General features: G+C 39.9%; 2 protein-coding genes across 4 annotated transcripts in view; one reads left to right on the forward strand and one right to left on the reverse strand.

Annotated features, from left to right (window-relative positions):
* The window catches only part of cacna1ea (calcium channel, voltage-dependent, R type, alpha 1E subunit a), a 118,825-nt gene extending 102,690 nt beyond the window's left edge, over positions 1-16,135 (reverse strand). The window contains exons 1-4 of the mRNA XM_080877175.1: positions 16,047-16,135; positions 15,138-15,234; positions 14,748-14,841; positions 3,542-4,092 (exon numbers count right to left, since the gene is read on the reverse strand). Of these exons, the coding sequence (XP_080733301.1) occupies positions 3,542-4,059 (518 nt within the window). The 5' untranslated portion in view covers positions 4,060-4,092; positions 14,748-14,841; positions 15,138-15,234; positions 16,047-16,135. The remainder of the gene's footprint in view (positions 1-3,541; positions 4,093-14,747; positions 14,842-15,137; positions 15,235-16,046) is intronic.
* A 492-nt stretch (positions 16,136-16,627) lies between these two features.
* The window catches only part of cep350 (centrosomal protein 350), a 32,823-nt gene continuing 30,559 nt past the window's right edge, over positions 16,628-18,891 (forward strand). For all 3 annotated transcript variants that reach the window (XM_080878392.1, XM_080878393.1, XM_080878394.1), the window contains exon 1: positions 16,628-16,971. The gene's annotated coding sequence lies outside the window, so the exon portion shown is untranslated. The remainder of the gene's footprint in view (positions 16,972-18,891) is intronic.

The raw sequence follows: 18,891 nt of genomic DNA on the forward strand, positions 1-18,891 counted from the left end.
GCCTGGGTTGTGTTTGCTTGACATCTCTTTATCTAGAAATGAATTCAGGGGGCTTGTCCCTGCAAAGACATCTCGTTTGTTAAATTCTTCCACGGCAGCACGGTTCTCCACCTACTATAATCAGTTCTCCATTCCTGAGACACTCCAATACGTAGAGGAACTCAGTTTTTGGTTTCATACCACTTGTCAGACTGTCTTGGATATTGTTGCCCCTCTAAAAATTAAGCATCCTAAGACAAAGCTTGAACCCTGGTTGAACGATGAAACCCGTGCTGCGAGGCGTGAATGTCGTAGGGCTGAGCGGAGATGGAAAAAAGATAACTTACAGGTCTCTTTACAAAGTTTAAGAGAGTTCTGGGCCTTATATCAGCTTACAATAAAAGAAGCAAAGCGGAAACACTTTGCAAACATTATTATGGTGAATTATCAGAAACCACATATATTGTTTAAGTCAATTGAGACTATTTTAAGCCCTCCCTCTGCTCTTAGTTTTGAGCCTTCACTTGAAATGTGTGAAAGGTTTCTGCACTTCTTTATAAACAAGGTAGCCTCGGCTAGGGCGCAGATTATTTTGCCCACATCTGACCCCTCTGATCTTCCAGTTTGCTCAGCTGTCTTTCAGCAGTTTGAGTCGGTTACTCTTGCTCAGCTACAGGAGGTGGTGGATCATTTAAAGCCTGTAGGCTCACCTTATGATCCTATCCCTCCCCTTTTTCTGAAAGAAGTTTTTTCTACCATAGGTCCAACCATTTTAACCATTTTAAATAGCAGCCTTACTTCAGGTGTGGTTCCAAAGAATTTCAAAGATGCAATAGTGCAACCACTTCTTAAGAAACCTGGGCTAGATACAAACGCTGTTGAGAACTTTAGACCAATATCTAAGCTGCCCTTTTTATCTAAAGTCTTGGAAAAAATTGTATATGACCAATTGATCTCATACTTGAATGCACAAAACGTTCAGGAGATTTTTCAATCTGGTTTTAAAGCAATGTATAGCACTGAATCAGCACTTTTAAGAATTTTTAATGATATATTTTTATCATGTGATTCTGGTGAAAGTGTCATTCTTATTTTACTCGATTTAACTGCTGCATTTGACACTGTAGACCATGAAATTTTAATCTCACGTTTGGAGCAGTGTGTCGGTATAACAGGTGTGGCTCTGAAATGGTTCAGGTCTTACTTAACAAACCGAACCTTTTCAGTTTGCTTAGGAAACTGTGAGTCCTCCCGAGCTCCGCTGTCTCACGGAGTACCACAGGGTTCCATTCTGGGCCCTATCCTGTTTTCACTTTATTTACTTCCATTGGGCTCAATTTTTAGAAAACACAGACTCTCTTTTCACTGTTATGCAGATGACTGCCAGATTTATGTTCCTCTTAAAAAGAAAGATGGGTCGTCTGTCAATCGTTTACAAACATGTCTGGAGGACGTCAAGTCGTGGTTGGCGCTAAACTTTCTTTGTTTTAATGATTCTAAGACTGAAGTAATGGTGTTCAGACCTGCCTCCACTGCTGTTCCGTGTGTTGATTTGCAATCCCTGAAATCATTCTATAAACCAGAGATTGTTAATCTGGGTTTTAAAATGGATCCTGAGCTTAAGCTTGAAAGCCAGATCGGGTTGGTTGTAAGGTCTAGTTTCTTTCATCTGAGGCAGCTGGCCAAAATTAAGCACTTTCTTACGAGACAGCAATTTGAAACAGTAATCCACGCTTTTGTAACCGTTCGGCTGGATTACTGTAATTCTCTTTATTTTGGGGTGAGTCGGTCTTCTATTTTTCGACTGCAGTTAGTCCAGAATGCTGCTGCACGCCTTTTAACTGGCACTCGTAGATACGAACATATCACCCCAGTTTTATATTCACTTCATTGGCTGCCCGTGCATTTTAGGATCCATTTTAAGCTGCTTTTATTTGTTTTTAAATGTTTGTCCAATGCTGCCCCATACCTTCATGGTCCCTCAGCTCCTCCTGAGCGTGCCCAGGACTAATCGTAAGCTCAGAGGGGATCGGGCGTTTGCTGTGGCAGCACCAAAATTGTGGAATGAGTTGCCTTTACATGTTAGACAGGCACCTTCCTTATCTGTTTTTAAATCACGTCTTAAAACATATTTATTTACCTTGGCTTTTAGCACAGCAGGACTTGTTGATGTCTCTTAATATGTTTCTTATTAATTATATTATTTTTAATTTTAAGATATTTTATATGCAATTTAAACTGTTTCCTCTCTGTTTTATATTTGTAGCACTTTGGTCAACATTGTTAGATGTAAAGTGCGTTATAAATAAAGATGCTATGCTATGCTATGCTCTATACGAAGTCATTGCCATTAGCTAGTTAGCTTAGCTAATTGCTAAGCTAACTAGATTAGCAAAATGTTAACTGCTGAGTGGTCCAAGTGATGTCAATTTCACCATCAGACAGCTCGACAATCTGTGCGGATGCAGCATGTCTGCCTGTTTAGGGTTTTTTTTTTTTTTCTTTAACCACAAGAGAATTTACGTTACACGGACTGTGGATCCGCCCCAGACTTCAAAGAAGTACAACAGGAACTCGACCATCTCCAGCTGTCCATGTCTGTGACCACAATGGAGAACAATCGAGCTGTAAATGTGGCACTAAGTGAATTTCGTTGCTTTATGCAGATTGGTTTCCAGTCCTAATATTAAGCTAAGTGACTGTTGTCTGTATAAAAACATGAAAAGCTCGTATAAGTGCAACAGTATTTTTTTTCTAAAATATTTCTTGACTGATTTGCAAGTGTGTGTTTGATGCTATGAATGGAAAAAAAAAGTTCTTCCCTTTAGAGAAAAACATGACAGAGTCACTAGTTGTGAATATACTTTTGCTGAGACTGATGTGAGCTGTAATCCTCAGGCTACTGGCTCTGTAACATTTACTGTATATTTGTTTTATACATTTAAATAGGAGATGTGGTTTCACACTCCTGACCTGAGCTGAATACTGTTTCTAATGACAAACAAAAATAAATAGCGGCCCCGACAAAGCTGAACACTGAATTGGTTTTACTAGTATTGCAGCAGATTTGTCCGCTCTGTCAAAATAAAATTTGGTCCCCGGAGGACTGACATGTCTGTTTACAGAATGATAAATAGACACCTGGTGTGCCACAGAGGCAAGTCTACAAAACAAAGAAGAGAAACTGCAGTTTACAGTACACTAAATCTGTTTCTGCTTTATAGCTTCTCTGACTTTTGAAACCTAGCCACTAATCGTCTGGAGATTGGATTTTGTCCCAACAAAGGTAAGTAAACCAGCTGGAACACCACAACATAGTAATGGTACTATAACATATCAAAACATGTGTGTAGCTATTTTTAATGGTGTTTTTAAAAAGGGTTGTGGTCTTTTATAGGAACTGCAGGCAGATGTGAGTTCTGGATTTTAGAGCACTGGATTGCTGAAGAACAGTATTGGGAGAAAATAAACCTTAAAATTTGGATTTTAAGTTCAACTTCATGGTAATTTAGCAGGTAAGATAAAGGGATCTAAGAGTGTGTATCATCAGCCTTATACTTACTCCCACTCCTTGCGTCGCGCCTGAGGTGTGCTCTGAATCTTATGAGCTTGGTGGGCTTTAACAATGTCTCTCTGCTCAATCAGTCCACCCCGACGTCTCTTGATCACATTAGGACTGATTGCCATATCTCCATCCACCCCAAGCATCCCGACTCCAACATCAAAAGTGGAAACCACATCAAGGGTGAGACCGAGGCGGTTTGGGTGTAAAGGAGGAGCGTGGCCAGACACGTGTGAGAGGTGGAGGGTGTCATAGCTGGTTGAGAGGCTTTCGGGCTCCAGGAGGGAGTGTGATTCAGGATACAGCTTTGACCCTCCACCCAGTCCTGCGCGATGCTTCTGCCAGCTCTCGCAGTCCGCTGGGGATGGGCGGATGATGTGGTGCCGGGGGGTGTTGCTACCACACATTGCCCCCACAGCCAAACCACCCACTGGATAGTCAGGCCCTCCTGGGCTTCTAGCATTGTGGTTCCCTGTCAGAGACTGAGAGCTAACCGAACAGGAGCCCATTTCCAGCATGGTGGGGAAGCGCCTCTGGATCTCAGCATAGTGCTGCAACAGAGAGGAGAAGGAATGCAGGAAAGGAGATGTTAGAGACGTAGAAAATGAACACAGTCATCACTGATATCAAAGACACCATCAAACAGATACTTTGTCTGGGTCTCATATTCAGCTGAAATGGCAGTGGAAACACTAATTACAGATGACAGCAAATACAAATGTGATTAAAAAGTTTCATTTTTGAATATCTATCCTTATTAGGCTTCTCGTGATATATGAGGACACGACTTGAATGTAGATAGGAAACCTGTAAGCTGAGGTTTGGGAGCTCTTTCCAGTATCAGTAGTCTATCGTTTGGCTACTCAGTATTCTCATACTGTTAACGTCTTCTATTTCCAATATTCATCCACAGTATAAACAGTATAATGTGTTCTGAATAAAACTGTATTATTAAAGCTGAATCTATCACACAATATGAACATTTTTTGTAAAACAAAGACACAAAGGGAGGCTTTGTTTATGCTCTTGAAACAGACTTTGTGCATCTACCTTCTATCCACTGGAAACACAGACACTCGCTGTTTGGGTGGGTGGCAATACAAGTAAAAAAGCCTGAAGACATCCGGCTACTGTATAACTATGCATTTGTTCAGCTAAACTCCTGAGGTAATTTGCCAGTGTCCCAATAGCTCTCAGTGTCCTTAGCTGACTTAAAATATCAGCAATCCTCCAAGTGTCAGAACCAATTAGATAAGCTGTAATAACACAGACTTCAAAACAAATGGTAATATAATGCTGCCAGAGCTGTGTTTAATTGTGCAATTAAGAAGAAAAAAACTGAGAGGGAGAGAATTTTTATCAACCCGTCCTCTCCTGTCATGCTGCACATCTCACTTGTACATCACGCAGCCTCTACGTTACTGCAGCTCACGCTGGAGCTCTCACCATCTCAGTTTGGCAAATGATCGATCGCTGGTTTTACAGCCCCTCTGAGAGGAAAGCTTCTAAATAACTGTGTGTGGTGAAGCTGCTGCTCAGTAAAACGAGCATAGTGTAGCTGATAAGAGGGAAGAGGAACTATGCTGTGTTCAGCCTGCCTCAGTATTCTTACTCATTCATTAGGCTGAGGTCAACACCTGAACATTGCTAGGCCGGCTTGATTTGATGACGACTTCCGCTACGAATCTACACCTCCTTAAGAGGTCCCCACTAACGCCTCCACATATGAAAAGTTGTCACAAACTGAATGAAAATATAGTTACATGAAGTGAAATGTGTCAAAACATACAACAAATTAAGCATTGAACTTTTATCTTTTCCTGAGGCAAGGATGACTGTCTCCACTCAGCAAGAGATAATGGAAGTGGGTCAGCTGCTGTTTGTGTTTGTACAAATGCTGTTTAGCTGCACTGTTACAAAGTCTAACAATATACTCTCTCTCTTACTGTCTTTTAGCTAATTTTATTTTATTTTAAATCCCACTTTACTGCTCCCCTTTGTGTCCCCTTTGGGAAATTTTAGTAAGGGCCAGATGTTTCCCTTTGGAGGAAATTTGTCAGATATCGTCTGCTGTAGCTTGTTTGTCATTATTCCACTTTTAGCTTATATATTAATCAACTTTAAAAGGAAATAAAGTACTGATGTTTACAACTCTATTTGCTGTCCCAAAATTGGTAAATATTAAATTAATCAACCAAAGTGAATGAATCATTAAAAGAAAAACTTGGTTTACATCTTTCTTCTCCAAGGGAATCCAGGTGTGGAGTCTTTGGGACCATGTGTTACCCAAACATTATATATTATAATGATAGATAGATAGATTTTCTTTATTTTGGGGGCACTTTCTAACAGAGAGGCAACTTCTATATGCTAAAAAATTGTTTAGGGATGTTTTTCAGAGTAAAACCATTAAATATTTGGGCGATCGTGGCTCAAGAGTTGGGTGTTCGTCTTGTAATCGGAAGGTTGCCGGTTCGAGCCCCGGCTCGGACAGTCTCGGTCGTTGTGTCCTTGGGCAAGACACTTCACCTGCCGCCTACTGGTGATGGCCAGAGGGGCCGATGGTGCGATATGGCAGCCTCGCTTCTGTCAGTCTGCCCCAGGGCAGCTGTGGCTATAACGGTAGCTGCCTCCACCAGTGTGTGAATGTGAGAGTGAATGAATAGTGGAATTGTAAAGCACTTTGAGGGGTCCCGAAAAGCGCTATATAAATGCAATCCATTATTATAACAGAAATTGTGTGTGTGTGTGTGGGGGGGAGGAGCATCAATTTCATGTCACCTGACATGGCTTATATTATACTGTGCAAAAGTGTTAAGTCTCCTCTCTTTTCTTTACATTTTGCTTGGAAAATTGTGACAAGGAGCAGCGATTTATATTAATGTGCAAACATACATGGAAATACAGTAAATAAGGAAAATAAAAAACAGAGTTTAAAATATTCTAAGGAGCCTGAAAGTCAGTGTTTGGTATGACCACCTTTCTTCTTCAGCATTGCATGAACTCTATGAAAGCAGCCTTCTTGTCTTCAGCAACAGTTCTCCAGGCTTCCTGAAGGACATTCAAAGCTCTTTGAACATTGGCTACCTTTTAAAAATGATCCCATACTGCTTCAGTAATGTTGAGATCCACGTGCTCTGGGGAGGCCAATCCATGTCTCATAGTGTTCCATTGTGTGTTTTCCTATTCAGGTTTGCTGTTACTGCATTGACAGTCTGTTTGGGATCACTGTCATGCTAAAAAAAAAAACCACTGCCATCAGATACTTTCCAGGTGAGTCAAGACTTTTGCACAGCACTGCATTTTGGTGTGGCAGCAGACCACAAGTCAACACTGTCTGCTGAGGTCAAATGTGGACCAAGGAAAAAAGCAGATGTGACCCACATTTTGGTTAAACAGTCTGCTCTGTGTGTTCTGGCTTCAGCCAGACCAGGGGTGCCCAAGCAATCTGTGGCAGGGAGTTTGTTAATATTGCCAAGCAAACTGAAGAGGCACTTGAGCTCTTCTGTGGAAAACTTGGGCTTCAACAGAGCGGTGGATCTGAACCGAGACTATTTGTTGAACAGGATGAAACCTAGTGCAACTTATTGCAATGCAAAATGCAACAACTCCCGATGATCAAAAGTGCTTTGATCTGGCAACATAATCAAAAGAAGAGTTGATGACATGTCACGTCGAATGTCACGTTACAGTTATAACTACGTAGAATCGGTAACAATGTTCAGTTCTTACACTAACTGTCACGTGCCAGAGCATCTTTAAACCACAATGCTGCCGCTCATCCTCCTCTCTCCGTAAAAACACACACAACAGAAAGGAAGTGCTGTTTCAGAATCAAATCAAATTCCTGGAGGTCTTTATTGATTGGCAAGACCTATCAATTATCAATCAATGCCTTTAGCACACATTAACAGCTTTTCTTTTTAAAGCACACAGTCAGGCATTTTTTTATAGTTTCTGACTCACGGTGCTTGTAACATCTAACATCTTCAATTTTCTGCTCCTTGTGGAGTTAATGATGTATAATAACAAAGCTGGAGCTCTGAAACGGTGAAACTGATGGGAACAAAGTGCTTAATAAATATAAACTGAGCCTTTGACACAAAAAGAAAGAAAACAGAAAGAAAGCAGTTAGTGCAAAGTCATCCCATCTTAGCAAAAGTACATGATGTATATACACAAATATATGAAGTTGCTTATGCATACTATTGCCCATTGTGTAGTTCCTGGCCTTAGATATGGCAGGAGAACAACTGTCATTGATCTGCTGGTTACAGAATCCATTTAGCAAATTATGTTTTCAAACTGGCTGAACAGGATTGCCCACACAGCAAGATAATTTATGCAGATGCTCACACTGAGACAATTAGAACTGAGCATGATACTCGATGACGTTTCACAGCAACATTAATAAGAAAATGCAACAACACAAAAACTTGCACTCAGAAAGGCACTGTTTTTGTGGTCGGTCATAATAAAATAAAATCTAAAAACACTTACAAGACATCAAAAAAGTTTTCTTAAAAAGATAAATATACTTTATACTAGAGTGCAAAATAGCAGCTCCCAAAGGGTGAGAGCTATAATTTCACACAGAAATTGATGATGGCAAGAAATATATGACAATAAACATTGACTTTACATTTCCAAAGCACAAAGCTACTTTAAGTCAATCCAGGCCTCATCAGCAAACAGTGAGTGCCTATCTACTGCTCCGTGAGGGAAAGGCCATTTACACCATATTTGTCTATCTGGTTTTTGAGCTACAGGTTATCCAGTTCTAAAGTGACTTTTTTATGGGCGCCAACCATCTGCTTTTACAAGATACAATACAGATACAATGAGATTTTAAAACATCAATAAAAAATACAGATATGAGTAGGACACCCTAAATAATCCCCTTAGTGCCTTTGCACTCCTCTAAAATAGTTTGAGTTGGATTTAAATGTATTGTACAAAAACTGGAAAAATAAGTCTGTGAAGAGTTACAGGAACAGGCTGATACCACGTTGCATCTATTTCAGGGGTGTCGAACTCCAGGCCTCGAGGCCGGTGTCCTGCAGGTTTTAGAGCTCACCCTGGGTCAACACACCTGAATCAAATGATCAGGTCATTCCCAGGCCTCTGGAGAACTTCAAGAGATGTTGAGGAGGTCATTTAGCCATTTGAATCAGCTGTGATGGATCAAGGACACATCTAAAACCTGCAGGACACCGGCCCTCGAGGCCTGGAGTTCGACACCTGTGATCTATTTTAAAGGTATATTTTGATATTGATATACGTTTAATCAATACCCATCAGTGTCTTATTAGGCTGTTAATGGGCTCTTTTTTTTCTTTTCTTTTTTTAAAGAAACAAGTAAACTTCCAAGTATCTGCACAGCAGTCATTCATAAATTCAGGAATTCTGAAGACTCGGAGTAGATCCTACGTAAAAAATAAATAAATAAAAATCCCACAGGGCCCACACGATCTGAAATGTTTACTCTAATCAAAAAAGAAAATAAAAAATCTAAATGCTTGTTAAAAAAAACAAACAAACAACAACACAGGCTGTTGGCTGTTTGTTGTTAATACTACTCATGTAAAGTGATACAGGAAATGTGACCCACGTGTCACTACGACACAAACTTCAAAACAAGAGCAGTAATCACAAATTAACCACCTCCTATTACTAGTTTGAACTGATTTTTTTTATATGAATAAATGCATTAATATGTAGCTGCACAGTAATGAATTTAAACTGAATTTCTGTTATTACTGAGGCCTGTCTGCAGTACCTTCACAGCCCACCAGGGGGAAATGGCTACCCTGGGCTTTCTAAGGTACACAAGTTATTCCACTTTGATTAATTAATTGATTATTAATTCATGTTTTCCCATTGTTGCTTACAGATATTCATAGGAAGAGGCTTTGTGATGTTTGGATAGTTAGCTTAGCTTCTTGAATCCAGTTTTATGTTGATCTAAGCTAATCGGCTGCTCGAGGTAGAGCCAAATGGCTCCTAAAATGTCACCCTGCCATTTACAGCTGTCATAAAAAGTCAGAATGAAGATTAATGACAGAAATAAAATTAAGAGAGAGTCATTTGTTTCCATCCATCAAATTTTCCCTGCTTTTATATCATCAGGGGAAAAAACAAAAAACAGGCTGGACTTCTAAGAAACATTTATGTAAGCCAGCTCTGTAATGTAACCATTATTAGGATCATTATTACAGAAAAATGCCACCAACCCAAAGACAGGCACTGACCACAACGCTTTAGAAAACACCTACACTGCAAGTCATACTTAAACATCAAGGCTCCACTGCACTGTGGCTCCCCCTCACAATTATCAAAACCTTACAGCCAGGGAAGTTGATTGTGTGCTCATATAATTCTTCAGATTAGCTTTTAAAAGGTGGTCGTCGACTGGCTGTACTCTCTCGGCTTTCACTCCCATAATCAGAATTTTTTCATGAACAGCTAATGTGTTGTTCACAGCCTTTGATGACTTCTCGGTCGCTTAGCGTCAGATTAAAAAAAAGAAAAAAAAAGTTAGTTTTCACTAAAACTGAATGAAATTGTTACAGGGGCCAAACAGTTTTTACGGTCTTTGCTGGAAAGCCAGGTGTTTCCAGGTTCATAATGAGGAGTGAAGGAGAGGCTGAGGCAGGCGAGAAGCCTTCTCACACCTGCTGCCCCCATTAGCCGACACAACTGCCTCATTGCACCTCATATTTCACCATATCCTTCCACCCAGCCGGAGTGTCAGCCTGGTAAGCGGCCAAACCAAACATGCTTCAGGAAGCGTTATGTCATCCGAAACTAATGGGCAGTATGTTTGAGGGAAAAATCAGTGGCAACACTTCAGCCAGCTGAAAATAACCATCTTGTTGGTAGTTGAGGTTCAGGATATTCAGCGTCAGTGTTGAGAAAGCTTAAGGGAAGCATTGAGAGTACAAAAGGGGAATGAGATTAAATAAAACTACAACGCCTGAGGAAAACTCCACAAGGAGATAAAAGCCACCAGCAGTGGCCCCAGTTGGCAATAATATTTCACGTGCAAACAAAACATTTTATTGGATTTATACAAGAACAACAAAAACCAGCTGAAATTTGCAGAGACGGACAAATTCTGACACTTAAATGCTGTATGAGCTGGAGAAAAGTGCACACTGTGAAAGTACTGCGTCAGAAGTCTAATTTCCTCAGTCTCAGCTAGCCCCTGACTTTGAACAGCTGCTCTATCTGAAATACAGTCACTGCATATTATTGCACTAAATTATACTGAGTGCATTCGGCAGTGCCAACATTTACATATTAGATTTACAGCTTTCGGTAACACGCTGTGGTACAGTTAGTGAGCCCTTAGAAGCAGCAAAACATGCAAACGTTAAGTGTGACAGGCAGAATATTGTCCGCCTTTAAAACTTATGAAACTAATGCACAGTTTCCAGCTGAGGCCACAATAACAGAGGAGGCCAGATAATATGTAAACGAGATAAACTTTTTCCACTGTGCTTTGCCAACTCAACTCACACCCACAGAAATGTCCCTCTGCCTCTATTGTTGTCTCTGCATCATTAATTCAGCTCCTCTGTATTTGGGAAAAAAAAATGAAAGGTATGTAATGATGGGTTTTTCTTTTTTGTTTTTGTCATGCAGCGCCTTCTGTGGACTTATTGGAAATAAAATCCATTACCGTCTGGTCCTTTCTGGTCTTTTTTGCTCTGGTGTTGACCAGGTCCTGCACGTATTCCCTTTTGTTTCATGTGCTGTCTGCGCCGTTATGTTTGTCATTCAGCATGCAGCTTGCACACTTTCCATTCAGATGCCTCCATTTAATATTTACTACTCCGAGTCTGCACGGTGCTCTACTTGCCATTTATTTCATGCATCCATTGAGTTTAATTGTATTTTTATTCCACGTTTCTTTGCTTCATTCTACCAATATGATGTGTTATTCTGCAATAGTCATGGCCCGGTTTTCCTGCAGGGTTCATTAAAGTTTCATGTTTTCATTCTGTAAGACCTCGGTTAGAATAGATCAAATTGTGGGAAACCAGAGTCAGGGACATTTGACAGCACCCAGGGTAACTGTACTTGTGGATCAGTTTCACTATTATTCTTTAGATTAGACTCTTGATATGCACACAGACTCTAAAAGTAAATAATATTCTTTTAGATCATGTTTTATGTCTTTTACTGAAGCCACATATTCCACAGCACAGAGCCATTAGAAGATGAAAAGATGCTTCTCAGAGGGATCCTATTGCTATCATGACCTTCTAGCAAAGACCATTATGCAATAGTGACCCTTTAGATCAGTAATGATCACTAATAGGAACACTTCACACTTATGCTCTAATCACTGGAAGGTTCAGAGGCTTCAGGGAGCAGAGCAAAGGCTGGAATATTAGAATCTAAAAAACCTGCCAACTTTATTTAATAATGTATTTATGAATTAATGAAGCAACAAACGATCACAAGAGGAAATATCCATCTTTCATGATGTTTCGATGCAGAGAGGTCAAGAAAGATTACACTTCTTTGTCATCTATGTCTGTGAGGGACCACCGTGAGAAACCCCAGAGCCCCAGGTCTTATAAAATCACTGAAAGCTATAAACATAGCGCCTCACCGTTACAGGTAAATCATATTTTACAGCTTGCAGCAGGAAGCGTAAGGAGCGAAAGAAGTCGCTGCTTTTGGTATAAACAAATGAATCTGCAGTGTCGCTGGTTTACAGTTGCACACTAGATAAAAAGCTTTGATGGAATTTACTCTGAAATGTTTTGGAAATCATTTTAAAGGTTTGCATCCCATAATCCGCCCTTTTATTAGGAACAGTCTGCTGCACAATATCGCTGTGCGCACAATTGTCCACAAAGAGCACATGGCACTAACACTGCTGACATTTAGCCTCTGCAAAATGTATCCACAAGAAGAAGATATGCAGCCATTCTAAACAAAAATATAAACTAAACGTGGAAAAATCTGCGTCCCTCGGATTCATAACCAAGCTGCAACACTCTGAACATTGGGATGAAATTAAATCAATACAGTTCATGGATTTATTGCCAGAAACACTTATTTCTCTCTGCTGGAGAAAATGGGACTCACTACTGGAAACTGGTCACATTTGGGCATATCTGAATGAAAAGTACATCGGCTTTATGTTAGTGCTCTGCCACGCCGGTTTATCAGAGTGAAGAACCACATTAGTGTATGTACTACAAACAGGACCCAAAGATGGTGCACGAGTGGTTCAAAGTATGAACACAAAGCGAGCAGTGTCTGAAAAAACGAACCAATTTTGAGTCGCCAGCCTCTGGACCAGGGACAGTCTGAAGCCTCAAATCATAGTTTTATTTTTCCTGTTTCGAGCTGTTCTTTTGTCCAAGGTGAACTGATGAGTTATCAGGCAGTATCTTAGATTTAATTCCATCCAATCATTCCTTGCTCAGAATTTTATAGCCGGCTAAGAGTCTTGTTCTTTTTTTTTTTCAGTACACTTGATCAGAGACATTCTTCACTTGCGTATGTATTTGCCATTCGTTTTCATTTCGCTGTATTTAAAGAGGTAAAATCCTAGTCTAGAGATTAAAAATTCATTACGGTTAGAGACCCGCCTACGAGGGCAGAATTAACAGCAACCTTTCTCTGGTTACGCTGTTCTTTAAAATAATAATATAAAAAAAATACTTAAGATGAATCACAGGAAATGTGAAGCAGGTGGTACAATACACACACAGCTCGTCTTGCAAAATGGGTTCAAGAGGTTTCATTAGGTTCAGTTTGGTGCTGATCACAGGCACTAATTTATACACCAAGAAAACCAATTTACACCCCCTAGTAGAGCGGTGTTATTCAATCAGGACAATCAGAGCTGTTGACAAGAAAGGATTAACGTAGTCCAGTTAAAGGAAATTGACAAGTGTCATGATGAAACAATTTAGGAAGACAGTTGAAAGAATTGATTTAAGCAATGGCTTGTCTGAATAAAATAATTTGATCAGTTGTAATTAAAGGTTATGACCTTGCCTGCTGAAGTACTGGGCAGCAATGGGAGAAATAACTGGCACTGGCTCACGACAAAGACATCTTTCAAGTGAAGAAGATGGCACAGTGTTAGCAGCTTGTCATTTAGAATGCATACACTGATTATTCAGGTTGCCTCTTCCTCCACTGTGAAACTCCAGTTACATTAGAAAACAGACTGATGGGATTAGTTTATCTGACTGTACTGCAACAGGTCTCAACACGGGTTCTTCTTTCAAGACGATGATGACAAACTTACATCCCCAAAGTCTCAAGTCAAAGAAACGTATGGCAGCGAAAGGAGTGATTGAGGAAAGTAAATTACATTTTAGAAGGTAAAACCTCAGGAACAACATGCCAGACACACTTTCTTCCTGTTCACTGCAGCAAATGTGTTCTCGATTTTCTCTACTTTAATTAATTCCTCCTCCTTGAGGTAATGATGGCTGTTTTCCCACAGCCTCTGAGACTGAGCGAGAGAGAGTCTCTTTCCTAGAATTTTTTTTTTTATCATTATCTGGTATAGGTCCACTAAATTATTAGCAGGACCTGGCTAAAGCCTGCTTCCACATGGTCCTAATACTGACAACTACTCTGGCACTCTGAATTGAATCTTGTTGCATCCCTGTGACTCTAATGACTCACTCCACTGTCCTGTCAATCTGTTACACTGGTAAAAGCCACAGTGAAGAGTGATTGGGGCGCTGTAATGGTCTTAGCACGCTGCTAATTGGATAACGTTGTTGAATGATATGTATGCAAACATGGCAAAGGGAGTGGACTTGAAAAAAAGCTTCCTGCCAAAAAAGAAATATAGAAAAGAAAAAGACATACAGCATATCACGTTCATGTAATATATAATACAAAAATATTTTTAAAGTTAATTTATGTTGAATTGTAGTATATACTTTAATTAGCCGAGATCCAATCAGCAAATGAATTCTACTTTCAAGTCACATCACATAACACCTTCACAATCCACGATTTGTCTGCTATTAATCAGCATCAGTGAATACTGATAAGATATTCCTCATTTGGGATTTCTGCACCCTTTCTTTTTGGTTTTCACAAACATAACATCTGCCAGCAAAAGGTTTAGGCTACAAGCTGAATGCAGTCGCGAAACTGCTTCCCCCCCCTCACTTAACACCTGTTTGACGAGGAAAAACGCCGGATTCCTTACCTACAAAGAAACAACTCCTTTCCATTTCGTTCACCTTTCAAGACAAAATGAAAATGTAGCAGCAGACACGACCACGTCCGACGTACTATCCTGCCTGCCCGGAGAAAGAGAGAGAGACCGTGTCAGGTTATTTGCCGAGAGGGTATCCGGGGAAATGGAGCAGCTGCCAGCTGCAAATCTTTACTGAAAATACTAAATATTCCATATGTTAATTAAAGCCTTTAGACAATTTGTTTACTTCAATAAGAAAATGTACTCGTAATCTGTTATTAAGCACGGCTGCTTACTTGTTGCTTTCCGTTTTGTCTAACGAGCAGCCATAACCTGGAAACCTGAATTTCTACCTTCATGGCAATCTCTGCTGCACAGTTTTTTATATTTATGACTCACCTATTAACACCGGGAACAGATCATCAAACTATTCTGTCCAGTTTTCTCTGCGCACTTCATTTGTTGTCATAGAGACCAATCGCCAAGTCTGAGTGGCCTACAATAAAAATCAATCGAGGGGGGAAAGTGAATTAAATGAGCTGAACGTAAGGTAAGTGGGCTGAGGTAACTTCTTGAATAAGTGGAGCATTCACGGTGACGCCATGCAACCAGCAGTTTATATCTGTGTGTAATACACAATCGAGCCGCAAGGGGGCAGTAATCGCACATATGTTGAGCGTTATCCTTCTTGCCGTGCTGTGCGGCTTGACTAGCTGTTCAGGAAGCTTTGAAATATTCATGGGTGTAGCCTATATGCCAAGATTAAAGCCTCAGGGAGTACCTGGTCTTTTCAATACATCTATTGTCACACTTGTGCAAACAGGCGAATCAACACAATAAAACTGAGTGCTTGAGGTTAGTTTCGCAGGATGTAATCCGACGTAAGATAAGATAAGATAAGATAAGACAACCTTTATTAGTCCCACGCGTGGGAAATTTGTTACAAATTACAAAAACTTTCAAAGACTTTTTCTCTTATTTTGTCTGGCAATGAGTAAAAAGTGATTAACCCGACTTCACTGTAAAAATTTCTGCCCATCCTGCTACAGTAATGCACAATATTTTACTGCGTTTCAACAAATAGCTATTTTAAATTTAATCTGAATAAATAAATAAATAAATAAATAAATAAATAAAAACTTTATTTGGCGTGTTGATGTAATGTACACATTAAAAGCAGAAATAAAGAAAATACACACATATACCCTCGAAATGTGTTGCCAGCATGCTTTGACTGTGATTAAATTATTAGGTACACATCTTACCATTTTGAGTACACCTTAGGATACGTCATGTAGAGCTGTGTACCTGAAACAGTCGCTGGCCCTTTTATTGTGTGTGCAGTCTGTCTAATCTGTACACACACATTTAGCCTCAGCTGCCTCCCACAGTCTGTCTCCATTCTCTCCAGCTGCTCATTTTGACCACATAATTCTGGAACAAGTAAAAAAAAAATTTTTCTTTGATATGTTGGTGAAGTTCATTGAACTCTTGACGCAGTGTCGTCCAGCTTCACATAGGCAAAAATAACTTGAGTTAAGAAGTCTTTTCTGGTTTTAATGCCCTTCGATTCTCAGATGTGTTTTTATTTCATTTTTTAAAGTATTTTTAGAAAATACATTTCAGATTTTAGTTTTTCTTCGTTATTCTGTGAAATAATCTGGGGGTTTTTGTACAGCTGCTTTTTAGACTTTATGATTTAATATAATCAAACTGGTTCATTAAATTAAGTTTCAGACACTTCAAGTATATCAGGTATGTTTCTAATCATTATTATTATAATTATTATTATTACTGCTGCCATGGGAGCGGAGGTGGGCTTTTACCGGTGTTTCTCGGGTTTGAATTCTCGCGAGATTTCGGTGTCTCAGTTACCTACACGTCCTGGATACTCCAGTTTCACTGTTGAGAAACATCATCATAGTAACCCGGGAAAGGCGACCTCGGAGGCGGGTGGCGACATTTCTTTGAAGGAATCTCACAGCGAAACACGGGAGACGTTGTTCTCTGGACTAACTCTGAAGCGATGGGTGAATGTAGAAAAAAGTTGCTGGCTTAGTGACACTGGTTAACTAACTGACACTGGTTTTTCACATCGTTAGCTGATGCTAACGTTAGCAAACATACAGCTGAACGAAACTGAAGAAGTCACCCGGAGAACTTTGGATTTTCTTATCATGAGGATATCGACATAAATGCGGACATCTAGACGCACCGGATCGTTTCACTGAAGGTACATATTATTACTCTCCTAAAGCTGGAATAGCCAAGTACAATCATGATTTTCTAGTTAGCTAGCGTTATTATTCACTCTTTCGAGTTGGGGCTCCGACTATTCACTGGACCGAAGACATTACGCGGTACCTCATCTTTAAGTCGGATGGAGTTACAAACGTGATTTTTGAGCGCACGCAGAGTATATTGGACAACTTAACATAGTTATTATTAAAAACAATAATTATGTAAAATCCATAATACCGTGGGTTCTAAGTTAACACCCAATACGAGATATACGATTAGTTTTGTTGCCCCGTTGCTTGAGCGAATAATTCCTGGATACTGTTAGCTATATTCTTTTACAGAACAGTTTAAAGGTTTTTAACATTACTATCACTTCCTGTGTCGCATAGTTAATGTTTAACAGAATCGATAATAATAGGGGTGCTGTTAATACTGACTACAGATAGCGTTTGGGTATCTCCGGATGCGCTCAGTCTGAATTCGTCTATTTTGGGTACTCAGCGTTTTACAACTAGATGATATTTTTATTTGAAGGTAAGGTAAACTTATCGGCGCCGTATTCGGCGGCATAAATGCAACTCCAGGTGGCTCTAAAGAAACCAAAAACACAACTAAGATCGAGTCCTGATGATTTACGCTTAAGTCAATACAGCTCATGTAAAGTCGAAGATGGCCAATTATTTCCTCCTTGCTGAACGACTGAGGTGCTGTTAAGTAACCTTTTGCACACTAGTGACACGTGTGGTGTGAAGCTGCATTGCAGCAGTCAAGTCGGTGTTAGTGTTTTTGTAATACAGTTTCTTCCCGTGTGCGGCAGCACCGAGCCGCTGCTGCTGAAAGCCGCGTCAATCGGTTAACTAGAAGAAGTTATGTGCCATCTTGGATTTTACACGGCTTTAGTGGTGGAAACACCTCCAGTCTATCGGTGAAAGTGTTTTTGTCATTAAATTCTCACAGAGTATCCTCCTTTACTCCATTGATATGTTGCTAAAGAGTTTGATTTCTCTGTTGGAAGTTTGGGGTCTCAATATATTATCGTTTTCAAACTTTAGAAGTCCCAAATGTCTAAAAGCAGTGTGTTCCCTTATACAGGAATACAGGATCATTCAGGTATACAGTAATATTTTAAACTCTCTGGGTTTTACATTTAAGGTAATCGGCAGAATAAGTTCACTTTGGTTGTAATGCCCCTGTTATTTGGGTTAAACTTGTAAAAGAAAAAGAGAGTGTTTCACAAATGCTGGGGTGTGCAGTTTTTCTAAACTCAGCCAACGTCAGCATATTTCCGTAGTGAACGTGACAGCCCAGCAAAATGACATTTCCTTCTGAATTTACTAACTTTACAAAAAGTTTAATGTTTCAGAGTTTAGCTGCTCTTTGTGTGGCGTTTTGGATTCGCACAACAGCAAATACAGCGGTCTGTGGTAGAAAACAGTCTTTTAATAGAGTCGAGTGTATCCTATCAGTAATTTGTTTATGGCTCTGATAACAGAACAGGGAGGGCCACTGAAGAAGAGTGGATTTAGTTTTCTTCTTCTTTTTTCCTATCTCGCCCCAGGGCTGTGTCACGTGATTGTTATGAGGCAAAGGCATGACTTCTCAAGAATTCCTCATGACTCAACAAGTGTTAAATGTTAGTGCAAAACACCCTTAAGTGTCTCACTGACTAGACTTGACTCTCACAGATCTGTGCTGTAATTATCTGAATACATTGGCAACCATTAATGCTGTAGAGGAAGACTTTTTCCTACTCAGGATAAAACGGCTAACAGACTTGATATATGCAGTGCCTACCATTAAAGCAGACATGTGACTAGCATTACAGGTGTTTTGAGTAAACATCACATATCTGAGTTGTGCTTACATTTTAGGAATGTGAGGCTGTAGAACCAGTTTTAAATGGCAGAGTAGC

The sequence above is a fragment of the Rhamphochromis sp. 'chilingali' genome (genome assembly GCF_963969265.1).
Source record: "Rhamphochromis sp. 'chilingali' genome assembly, chromosome: 3".
NCBI lineage: Eukaryota > Metazoa > Chordata > Actinopteri > Cichliformes > Cichlidae > Rhamphochromis > Rhamphochromis sp. 'chilingali'.